Source organism: Malurus melanocephalus, unplaced genomic scaffold (genome assembly GCF_030028575.1).
Source record: "Malurus melanocephalus ecotype Western Australia unplaced genomic scaffold, MMel_1.1 scaffold_672, whole genome shotgun sequence".
NCBI lineage: Eukaryota > Metazoa > Chordata > Aves > Passeriformes > Maluridae > Malurus > Malurus melanocephalus.
Window position 1 is genome coordinate 272701 of NW_026623904.1, and position 11953 is coordinate 284653.

General features: G+C 53.6%; 2 protein-coding genes across 4 annotated transcripts in view; one reads left to right on the plus strand and one right to left on the minus strand.

Moving 5' to 3' along the window:
• Nucleotides 1–10091, plus strand: part of WIPI1 (WD repeat domain, phosphoinositide interacting 1) — a 17266-nt gene extending 7175 nt beyond the window's left edge. Inside the window, exons 3-11 of one of the 2 annotated variants that reach the window (XM_057383997.1) lie at nt 812–909; nt 1864–1956; nt 2181–2251; nt 2905–3012; nt 3389–3553; nt 3710–3817; nt 5130–5251; nt 5928–6081; nt 9934–10091. In XM_057383997.1, coding sequence (XP_057239980.1) covers nt 812–909; nt 1864–1956; nt 2181–2251; nt 2905–3012; nt 3389–3553; nt 3710–3817; nt 5130–5251; nt 5928–6049 — 887 coding nt within the window. In that variant the 3' untranslated portion in view covers nt 6050–6081; nt 9934–10091. The remainder of the gene's footprint in view (nt 1–811; nt 910–1863; nt 1957–2180; nt 2252–2904; nt 3013–3388; nt 3554–3709; nt 3818–5129; nt 5252–5927; nt 6082–9933) is intronic. The other variant, XM_057383996.1, reaches the window with a different exon arrangement.
• A 1422-nt stretch (nt 10092–11513) lies between these two features.
• The window catches only part of ARSG (arylsulfatase G), a 22640-nt gene continuing 22200 nt past the window's right edge, over nt 11514–11953 (minus strand). For both annotated transcript variants that reach the window (XM_057383994.1, XM_057383993.1), the window contains exon 12: nt 11514–11854. In XM_057383994.1, coding sequence (XP_057239977.1) covers nt 11526–11854 — 329 coding nt within the window. In that variant the 3' untranslated portion in view covers nt 11514–11525. The remainder of the gene's footprint in view (nt 11855–11953) is intronic.

The window sequence follows — 11953 nt, forward strand, 5'->3', positions numbered from 1 at the left end:
AGTCAGGCTTGGGAGGCTGCGAGCACACGGATGTGGGCAGGAAGCRAGCGAGGCACGTTTCAGATGTGACAGGATTCACCGGCTGGATCCCCAGCCAGCAGCAGGAGCGAGAGGCAGGAAGAGATGCTCTTTTCCGAGGTCACCTGGGGGACAAGYGGATGGATGTACCCACACACGTATCCATCCATGCCTGTCTCATCCTGTAATTCCTGTTTGGGAACCTTTGTGCTTGTGCTGGCACGAAACCAGATGGAAGAATTCCCCCAGTGCTTGAAATTTCGATGCGTTCAAGTTCCTTGTGAGCCGGAAACTCCCTGCACAGCTGGCGCATTTCCTTTGTCTCTCTGCTTCCCTTTTTCATTCCGAGCAGAAGGAAATGGCACTGTCTTCAGTCCAGCCAGCCTGCAATGGGGCTGCACCCATACTGGGCTGCTCCTCTGAGTGTCCAACCCAGCACCTACACCCTGTGCACATCTGGATGTGTCCAGATGTGCCTGGACAGGAGTGCTCTCAGCCCTCAGACCGACATGTCCTTTGCTGTTTCATGCACCTATTCCTGCCTTCTCCAGGGAGATGATGGAGGGGAAAAGCCCAGAGCGTGCTGATCCCCTGATCCGGTTCCCTGTGCTCGGGGACCGGGGAGGTGACAGGGCACAGCCGCCGTTCTGTCCCGTACCAGCAGATGTCCCCACGGCCGAGGCATTCTCAGCGCTCCGGGCAGTCCCAGAAAGAGCCCGAGCCTGAACCCCGCCGTACCCCGCTCTGTCCTTCCCCTCTCCCAGCCTCAGCCGTGTCCCTGTCCCCCTGCCAGGTCTGTGTGCTCTCTCCATCAAYCACGCCAACTCGTACTTGGCTTATCCCGGCAGCGCGACCAGCGGAGAGATCGCGCTTTACGACGGAAATACTTTGGTAAGTGCGAAGCTCAGCCTTTGGATACCGGCAGGGGCTGAAAACAAACAGAGCCACAGCAAAGCCAACRGGGCCCTTGGGAAGGATGAATAAATACGCTCCACCGAGCTGAAGTGCAAGGGAATTGCCTGGCAGGCACATCTGGATGGATCCCCCTTGCTCGGAGCAGACAGCTCTGAGATCAGGATGTGCATGTCCCAGAGTATTCAGGGAAACGTGACCCACTGCCCTGCAGCCCGAGGGCCGCTGCCAGGCTGACACTGGGGTTCCTGTAGGAGCGTCAGCAGCGTGTCCCGTGGGACTGAGTGACCASTGTGGGTCAGGGAGGGTGGGAGCTGCTCCAGGCGCAGGAGCACGCCACAGGCTGGAAGGGATGCCGGGCTCAAAGTCACAGAGAGGGCACAGTGTCCAGAGTCCCCTTAGGATATCTCTTCCTGGCTGGATGTAGGGTCATGATTATCTGCTGTTTGTGCCAGGGCTTTGGGTTACATAAGGCTGGTGGCTCCCTACATGCAGCAGGAGCTGRGGATCTGCAGCAGGGGAGGAGCAGRGCACAGGGAAAACGCTGCTGCTGCTGCAAGAGGTGCTGCGAGGGCTGGGGCTCCCTGCAACTGCCAGGGTGGTGTCACTGCAGCAGGACTCGCTGTGCAGCACAGGGAATTGCAGAGAGTAGTGCCAGGCTTTGGAGAGGGTGCAGGCACAATCCCAAACCCTGGAGAGGCAGGGAGCTGAGGTTCTGTGCCTCTGAGGTGAGCTCTGTGTAATCAGGGGCATGAACTCAAGGCAGGGCAGAGATAAAGTGCTGAGGATGTTGAAGGGATACCATGAGCACAGCACAATCCCGTGAGTCTGTATCAGCAGGGCTGGCTGGGGCGTGGGGCAGGAATGCCCTGCCCTCCCCCAGTCCAAGGAACAGCACATCCCTAAACACTCACCTTACCTTGTGCCCCACAGAAAACTGCCTGCTCCATTCCTGCCCACGACGGGCCTCTGGCCGCCCTCACCTTCAACTCCACCGGCTCCAAGCTGGCCAGTGCTTCTGAAAAAGTGAGTGAGTGTGGCTGCAAGTGCAGCAGCATCCCTGAGCTGCCCTTCTCAAACACAGCCAGCACACAAGGGCCACTGACTGGTCAGTGTATCAGGATCAGACTGAGCCCAGCTGGCAAACAGGAGGAGCCTTTGCATGTCCCGAGTTTCCTGGGTGTGTCAGGGAAAGGGCTCRGGCTCCTTGGCCTGCTCTTGCGTGATATTTCCATTTGTGTTTTTTGCAGGGCACAGTCATTCGTGTATTTTCCATTCCTGGGGGGCAAAAACTCTATGAATTCCGGCGAGGGATGAAAAGGTCAGTTCATTCTTCTGGYGGTGACAAATACACTGAGGGCTCCTGGAGCCAAAACGTAAACACAGGGATGCAGGGCAGCGTCAGATCCTGGTGGCTTTGTCATCTTTTGCAGAAGGAAAACAARAGCAAACATACCAGCTGGAAATGTCACCATGCCAGGCTGTGCCCAGCTCAGTGATTCCCTTCAGTGTGTCACAGAGCAGAGCAGTGGCAGGGAACAGACATGGAGTCACTCCATTTACTCTGCTTTTTACTTGAAATAAGTGAAGTCCCCAAATCATCAGASACCCTGTTCCTGCTGAACCCATGCAGGAGATGCTGTTTGTACCCCACTGTTCCCATATTGGATATCCTCCCTGCTCTCTGCAGTACCAGAAGCTGCAGTGAGGCTGGCACAGATGTTCCCTCCCCAGGCAGCTCTGTGAGCAAGGACATTTCCACCTCTCTGGCTGTTTGTCACTAGCTCGAGGCTGCCCCAGCCCYGCTGAGCAGCAGGATTAGGGAATTGCTTATCAGTGAGCCCACAGGCTCAGCAGCAGCTGTGCAGGGTGATCCTCACCAGGGATGGGTCTCCATCCTCCCYATCCACTCCTCTGTGGAAGGTTTGAGTGACCTGCCCTGGAGTGACCGCTGCTGTCGTTGCTTGGCTCTAGGTATGTGAACATCAGCTCGCTGGTGTTCAGCATGGACTCCCAGTTCCTCTGTGCTTCCAGCAACACCGAGACCGTGCACATCTTCAAACTGGAGCATCTCACAGACAGGTGAGGGYATTGACCTGGCTTCACCTGCCTGCCCTAGGGCTGTCTGTGCTTCAAAGGCCTGTGCTTACACAGCTGCTCTCCATGTCCTCACCACGTACTCTCCATGAGTGATAYCATCTGCAAACTGTCTCTGTGTCCTGAGGGACTCACTCTTTGGAAAAGCTGCTCACTGCACCCCTGCTGTCATGCTTTCCATGCCTCTGTGGCTTTATGAGGTGCCACTGTCCCCTGCCTTGTCCCTGTGCACGCAGCCAGGCTGGTGCACAATGTACAGCTGCTCCAAAAACACCTTCACCTGGGTGAGATCAGGTGTGTTCCRCTGTTCTGTCACGCTGCTGGTGGGAACCCCACTGACACTGCTTTGTGACCCCCTCAGCCGGCCCGAGGAGCCTCCAACCTGGAGTGGTTACATGGGGAAGATGTTCCAGGCTGCCACCAACTACCTCCCTGCCCAGGTGTCGGGCATGATGAGCCAGGACCGAGCCTTCGCCACCGTGCGGCTCAACATCTCCGGCCAAAGGAACATCTGTGCGCTCTCCACGTACGTACTGACCATACTGACCAAACTGACCATAGTGACCACTGCCCCTGGGCCAGGCCAGCATAATCTCATCCCCCTGCCCCCACAGCACGTGCTGGAAGTGCTGTTGTGTCTGTGTGTGTGAGGTTTTTGGCCTCAGGATGCTTTTCCCCCCAGGATTCAGAAGCTGCCTCGGCTGTTGGTGACGACGTCGGATGGACATCTCTACATCTATAACTTGGACCCGCAGGATGGAGGGGAGTGTGTCTTGATCAAGAATCACAGGTAAYTCTGCCTCCACTCACACCTCATTCTGAAAAATGAAGGGAAATCTCACCTGGAAGCACAAAATTAAGCAAGAAAGTTAGAACTGAGATGGTGATTTGAGCTGCCTGAGCTGACAGATGTGGATGGGAAGCACATCAGCAGGCAGGGACATCGAGCATCTTGCAGAAGAAACCAGAGTCATCTCAGACCCCACAGCAGCTGTGGGACATGCCAGCTTAAGAGTGGCCAGGCTGTGCCTTGGAGATCCCTCTGGCAGCCCAACTCATCCCAACATGGTGTCAGGAGAGCAGAGCACCTTCTCCAGACTGGAGTGGGTGCTGGAGGGCTGACTGGGGGGTGAATGGTGTGTGGTGACCCTGTGAGCTTCTCTAAACAAAAGCCCAGTGCTAAAGCAGAGGAATTTCTTCATGGAAAGGKTTGTTWAGCATTGGAAGGGGCTGCCCAGGGARGTGGTGGAGTCACCACTCYCCAGAGTTCAGGAAACAGCTGGATGTGGCCCTCAGTGCTCTGCTSTGGGTGACAAGGWGATGATCAGTCAAAGGTTGGGCTCRATGATCTTCGAGGTCTTTTCCAGCTGAAATCATTCTGGGATTCTGTGAAAAAACGGAGCCTCCCCCGCCGTTGTTGAGTCCATATGCAAATCCCATTAAGCACRTAACCCCCCCGCACACATCTGGGCTGCTTGGCTCCAGATGTGAAGCCTTTGGGGTGGGGTGAGATGTAACATGTGCTGCGGGCCGGGAGGTGGCTGCCAGCCAGGAAAGTGCCAGCAGCTTTTGGGAAAGCCACAAAACAAAAGCACTTCAAAGCTGCGCTGTCCAGCGCGCGCCGCCCGCAGCCCCCAGCCTTGTCATGTGGGCTCCTCTGAGCATCAGAGGGCTGAAAAGGGCCCTTGGGTCATGAGTTACATTACATCATACGATATCTCTGCTCACACTCTGTCCTAAACTAGCCACGGCTGCTTTTCCCATCTAGTCTGCTCCTGTTGGAAACCCTTCGGAGCCCCCTCTGTGATTAGAAACACTGTTTGCCTTTGTAACCTAAAGCTCTTGTGGTCAATCTGTTCCCTTCTGTTCCCATGCCAGCATTGTCCTCCAGCCGAAGTGGTGCTTCCCCTATCTCCTTCTTCACCCCCTGCTTTCCTTGTGGAGCACAATGCCCCCCTGTCCACAGCACTGCACGCAGCGATGGGGATGGGTGATGTGCTTTGAGGAGATGTGGATGCACAGCCTTGTCTTAGCTGGGCYGGAAAGGAGCAATTTGGATCAGAACTAACTCTTCTCCCCTTTATTTGCTCCTGTACCATTAGTCTGCTCGGCTCAGGAAAGATGGAGGAGAACAAAGAAAATGACCTTCAGCCTCCAGTACCTCAATCTTATGCAGCAACCGTAGCCAGACAAAGTACAGTGCCTTCAACTTCGACCATGCCAGGTAAGCACCACATGTGCCCTGCCTCGGGCAGAAGCCACAAAACCACCTGGGGCAAAGTGGAAAGCGTCCCAGATTCCAGGGGTTCATCCAGGATCATCACGTGTGCGCTGCACGCTGGGGCAGCAGGACTTTGGAGCTCGCCTGGTTCATCCCCTGCCACAAAAACAGGCCTGGAGTTTCCTGCTTCTGCTCCTGCTGCAGGGCTGTGCCACAGACAGGCCCTGGGCAGAGCAGGAACCACCGTTTGTCAGCAGCAGCTGCTGCCAGGTGGTTTCCAGGGGTTGTAACTGTGGGTGTAGAAGTCAGGGCTCGCTGTTTWTGTGGTGAGATTGCCTCAGATTCTCTGAAGCTGGGACACCTTACACCAAACTGCTGCAGGAAAAGACTGGGTGATGATCTCATTGTATTCCCAAGCCTGAGATCCACAAACAGATGAAGATCTTACCCTGAAATCAGTGCTTAGGTTCATGGCAGGAGGAGGAAAGCTGCTGCCACAGCAGCTAGCCATGCAATTCATCCATAATCCATAGTGTCCATGGAGATCCCTTCCTCTTCCTTAATCCACAGAGCCAGAGGAAGCAGCTGGGTGCTGAGAAGGTGGTGACAGTGTGTGCTGTTTGTTTTTGGCCTCCTCCCCTGCCTTCCTGCAGTAACACCCTGTGTTTTCCCTGCCCAGGTTACTCGGAGGACGGCGGAGCCCTGCGGGGGGAGGTGATCCCGGAGCACGAGTTTGCAACTGGACCTGTCTGTCTGGACGATGAGAATGAGTTCCCTCCTGTGAGCATTCGGGACCCCTAAACCTGCAGTGCAGCCCTCATGCTAAGAAGGAAGTAGGAACCTGTCCCAGAAGAGATTCCATGATTCCCTCCTTGTCCCAGCTCACTCTGACGTATAAAATAACCCCATGAGTTCTAGGGACAGCGCCAGGAAAATGCCACCCCCACTAAACAGCAGCTGGGAATGGGGCAAAAAGGGTCAAACCTAAGTAGAGAGGAATCTGAGCAAACTTGCTGAATGGTGTTCAGATCCAGACCTAACCTCTGTGCCTTTAGCAGAGTTCTAATATTACCAGGAGTAGTTTCAGTAGGAACAATTTAGAAATAAAAACTTAATACCCCGTTGCATTTTCAGTCAGTTGTGTTAGTCCATGGAATGCAACTGGAACATACCTGAACCTYACCAGTCTCTTCATTTCCAAGGTAACTGAGAAGGAAACTCCTTTTCCAAGTACAGAGATGAAAGCAATAACAGAGTTTTAAACCATTTTACGATTTTTATATGGCACTTTCTCAGTTACCATTGGAAGGAGCCAGTGGATTTTTCAATCTGACTTCAGCCTGGCAGTGTCTTTCCAGCTCCTTTTTATCTTCCACACTCATTTATTAAGTATCTAACCCCTAATTGGACAAATGCTGGTCCGTGCTATGATCTGGTTGCAATCAGTGGTGTYCTCATAACAGTCATGCAGCAGAATATTGTAATGGATTTCAGGTTGTAGCCTTGGYAGGCTTTTGGAATTCCTTACTTCATTTTTACATCTCCTGCTGCTGGAGTTTTGCCTGAAAAGGAGGAAGTGAGAGCCTTATCCCAGGATTGGTTCCATGTGCTGAGCTGACCTCTGCGAGGCACCTTCCTCRGAGCTGATGCAAAGTGTCACTGAGATAAAAGGTGGCTGGCTCRTGGTTTCCTTTGAGCCAACACCACCTCAGCCCAGCTCAGCTCACACAACCCTCACATTATTGCCTTCCCCACCTGCAGCATTGCCTGCTGAGAACCGGGAGCAGGAATTTCCCACTTGTCCAAYTCCATTACTCAGGAAGGATATTAAAAAAGTCTCCCTCTGTGTGGCCACSGAGAAGCCGATGGCCCCTGGGAGGAGCAGCAGGATTGGAGAGAAATCCTTTCTTCTGCTAAACCTGCTCTTGACCTCATGGTTTGGGGACAAGCAAATGCCAGCAGGGAGRACTCACGCTGCTGCTGAACGAGGCTTCCTGCTGGGGCTGTGCTGGATGAAAGCAACCCCAAAGCTCTGCTCTACCACAGCAGGTGCTTCACAGAGTGAACTTTGATCCCTCCAAAGCCTGTCATTAACCTGCCAGAGCCAGTGATGTGTATTGTGAGGGAGGAGGTGGTGTGGGAAGCGAAGGCACTTTCCAAAAATATTCCCCGATAACGGCGCTTTAGCAAACGGAGCTTCCAGATCAAACCCCCACGCTCGCATTTTGGGTTTGCCCCTCGCAGTGGGAGCACTCCAGGATGTTTGGATGCTCTAAATTTCGCTGAACTCTGCTGTTTTCTCACCACTTGAGAGCTTCATTCTCAGTGAAGGGGGTTTCAGGCATCGGTCACTCCTGTGCGGGGAAGGAGGGAGAAAAAACCTGACCTTATCCAACAAAAATGTTTTGACAGCGTTCRGCTTTGCGGAAACATGGGAAGGGTTTTGTTTGTTTTCCAGCACGCAACAAAAAGACAATTTAAAAACCTCAAAACTTGTGACAAAATGGAATATTCACCCGCAGCCCACGGTATGGCTTTGAACTCAGATGTGGCTCCGGAGAAACAGCAGTGCTCAAACCCCACAGTTTCTCCCCATTTTGAAACCTCTCGTCTTCCCTTGACCTCAAGCAAGACTTCAGAGGCTCGGCTGTTAAAAAGTGAGGAAAAACAGCTTTGGCCTAACATAAAATCTGTCAGACAGTGCCTGTTCATTAAGTGGAAGGAGGGACAGATCAGAGARGAGATGAGAAGCCCAAGGAGGACTCGTAAAAAGCTCCACAAGAGGGGATGTGGAYGTTGCTGGTGCCAGGATTGCAGAAGGGTCCTGCGGCAAGAGGTCAAACCAGTTCAGTGGCAGCTCCTGCGTGGATGGGGAGGATTAAACACTCCCAAAACACTGCTGATCTCAGGCAGGAAGGGCTCAGGTGTTACTGAGGGGCACAGGGGGCTGAAGCCGTGCTGGATGTGCAGSGAGGAGGCTGCAGAGCCCTCACACTGCAGGGTCAGGAGAGCAAACCCAGCTCTGGCTGCAAAATTGGGGCAATTTAGGCTGTTTTCTGGTCACCTGCCTGAGCAGCCACCCCTGTTCTGTGGGTGTAGCAGGGAGTGAGATTTCCAGTGGTGCTGGGAGCTGTTGGTGTGTGTTTTGGGCCAGGCACTGCAGTTTTGGGGTCGTGCTGTGAGGTTTGGCAAAAAAAAATCCTCCAGGATTCTGCAAGCAGCACGGCCTGTGTGCACCTGGGGAGTGCAACCAAGGGTCTTCCCAAAACTTCTGGGATTTATAGGATAGGTGATTTCTTCCAGCAGATTGCTTTTCCAGGCATAGGTGACCCTTCCTGCATTTGGCTGCAGGGCCAGAGGTGAAGGCTTTATCAGGAGAGCCATTTCATTAAGTGAGGCTGCACACAGCAATCAGCCCTTCAAAGGCAGCTTCCCCTCACTGAGACTCCATCACTCTKAAAAACCATCTCTCACATCAGGTTGTGCTGCTCCAAAACGGTTTGGGCAGTTTCCTGTGCTGCCAAAAGATGCTGCTGCCTGTAGGAGAGGAAAAAATCTGGGGGAATCTACAACAGGGCAGAAATCAGTGCCCTGTCACGGGGTCCACACACTCCTCTGCTGCTCCAGAGCACAGCTCCTGACACAAGAAACCAGGCTGCAGACACATCTCTGGCTCTGTGGAACCAATGTTTGCCCAGATTCCTCCTCGTTGTTTGCTGGATGGTGTTTCCCTCGTTCTGTTGCATGGATATGGACACTCATTATTTTAAGTGATTATTTTTTAACAGCTGGCTGTTGGCAGAGGAGAGGCCACAGATTTTCCAGTGAAGCTCTATTTGTAATTACGTTTCAAAGGGGATGAGGGAGTTTGGCAGAACCTGGTTCCTGCCCCGGTAGCTCAGACTGGCATTTTGGGCAGCTGGGGCTTGCAGGATTAAGCCCAGCTTATCAGGGCCTTATCTGAGGTCCCTTGGGAATTGTGCCATCCTGTRTCAATGCTTGTGCCTGGAAACCTGGTCCTGCAGCTTGGGGAGAGGCAGACCTGGAGGAGGAGCTGGCAGGAACCCTCTGCAGGGGCAGCTGGGGGGTTCAAATCCCTCCCAGGTCACGTCTGGAGAGGCTGGAGCTGGGAAGGATCTGTGCCTGGGCTGCCCACGCCTCATCCAGCAGCTGGGTCATGTTTTACTGGGGGTTTCTGTGGCTGGGGTAGCTGATGGGAGGAGAATCAGGGTYCTGCTGCTGCTTTGCTCTGTCACTCAGAGGCTTTGCTGGTGCTTAGGCTGGGCTTTCGTTCTCCTGATCCCATCCAACATGTTGGAGTTGAGCTCTGGGTTGTTTTCCACCCCAAAACAACGCAGGGATGCCCAGCACACSCTTCCCCCTCCAGCCATGCCAGAGCTGAGCTTTTTGGGAGCACTTAGTGAGGCGAATGCCCTCCACCCCCAGGAACTGCCCTCCCCAAAACCTGGCTGTGCTCACCACCAAACCAGATTGTTCCTGTTCCCAGGACTGTCAATTTGGGGAGGGGGAGARTAAATAAATAAACCTCTCACCAATCTGCCTTGGAACGGAAAGTAAAACACTGCGGGACATCCCTCCCCCTGCTCCTCCCATGTGCGTAAAACCAACTGGAAACGCTCCCCRGTGCTGGGAAAAGTAAGGCCCTTCTGTTTTGATTTTGGTAGATAATCTTGTGCCGTGGAGGTCAGCCGGGCAAGGCGAAGAGGTCGTGAGGAGGAGCAAAAACATCCACGCTTAGGACAGCTGCTGGGAGGTGCTTTGGAAAAGCCAGGAGTTTCGAAGAACAGATCTGTGAGTCCCCAGTCAAGAAAAAAAAAATAAATCATTCTGAGGTGGGCCACATTTTTTTCCTCTGTGTCAGTGAACACCTGGCCCTGCAAGCCCCTGTTTTAATTTGTGTCTGGGTGGGGTGTCAATGTACTGTATGCACATGGCTCTATTTAACAAACTCTTATGTTAGAACCACAGTGTAAATGCTAATTTAATCAGATTTGTATGTAACCAGAATTTTATATACCCATTTGTCCCTTTTCTAATTTATGCTGTTTTATGTGTATAAATGTACTTATAGGGAGAGATATTAAACTTATGTCTTTGTACAGTATATACATACTATTTTAACCCAGCAAAGTATTTTTGCAGTGATATTAGACAAGATGCCATTTGTTATGTTGAAAGACAGAATAAAGTCACAGTCTGTCCCTGGCAGCTCCTGCTGTTCTTTTTGGGTGTCAGTCTGGATGGAGTTTGGGGATTGGGAGGGGTTTGGGGCRCTGGGACAAGGGCAGCCTACCTGGGTGGGTCCACAAGATCTGGGTGTGTAAATCAGAACCCAGAATTGTTTCAGAACACCCTCACGCAGCTGCTCAGAAATCCCGGTGGTTTTTCGRGTTTCGGTTGCACCTTCATTTCTGCCTTTGCAGCTGCCCAGAAATGGCCCCACAACAGCTGTTTCACCCCATCTGTGCCCACAGTGGGATCAGCAGGGTCAGCTCCTCTGCCAGAGCCCTCATCTCCCCAAACCCCACAGTTTTGCCCTCCTGCAGAGCTGATGGGGAGCAGCCACCCCAGTCCTGCCCTGCAGATCTCTCCCTGCTTGTCCCAAGCACTGGGATGTCAGCGCAGTCCCTGAGCTCCACTGTGACACGACAATCCCATGTCCTTCCCACAGGGATGGCAGCYATCAGGGACAGCCCAGGACCCCCTTTTTTCCTTCCTGCCTTGCACAGACAGCTGGCTCTTGCCATGATCCTGCTAAAAGCCCCACAGGCAGCTGGCAGRGCAGGTGCTCCGTTCCCAGAGCGCTCCTCTCGTGCCAGCTGGGAATTTTCTCTGCAGCCACCAAACATTCAGGGTCTCTGCAGCAGAAGGGCAGATTGCTCCGGGGCTGTGTGCCCCATCCTCCCCTGCCTTGTGCTCCCACCAGCTGCTCCTGTAAGGTTCCTTTTTAGAGGAAAACCAAGCAAATTTCCCTTGGGAATTCTCTTCCACAGCCAGCTCTCACAAGGTAGAGAGCTGCAGGAAGTTTKAATCCAATCTGTCTTTTTCCCAGATAAAAACCCTACAAAAAACCTTCCACATGTCCAGGATCCCAAGGGAACCCTCTGTGTGCTCACCCAGACCCACACCCGACTCACCTCCCTGTACCCAACACTGAGCAAAGCAACCCCAGCACCCTCCATCCCTGTCCATGGCCAACTYCAGCTCACAGCTCACAAACACCACCCAGGAAAGCACAGCCTGAGCAATTCTTTGATTAAACACAAAGCTGTGGGGTTCTCTTTTCCACGTGGGGAAGATCAATGTCTTTGTGAGCCCCGTGGCACCGGCAGCCCACGTGMAGGACATCGCAGCAGGGGATGGCAGCCGGATCCTGCGAGTAATCAGCCACAGAGATGTTGTCTGCTGCAATGTCCAGCAGGGCYTGGCTGTAGGCTCTGCTGATGGCCGGCAGCACCTCCTGGTACTCCCTGGACGCCGTGTCCAGAGGTTCCTGTTCCCCCACGTCGCGGTCCAGGTTGAAAATGAGGGGTGGGTGGTGCCGCTGTGCCGGTCCCGTGCTGCCATCACAGGCCAGGGCCCCTCCTGGGGAGGAAAAGGGACACARACCTTGGGGTCACAGGGGTCCAGGGGTCACCTCTGTGCTCCTCAGTGTCATGGTTTGAGCTCAGCCTAAAGCCAAAG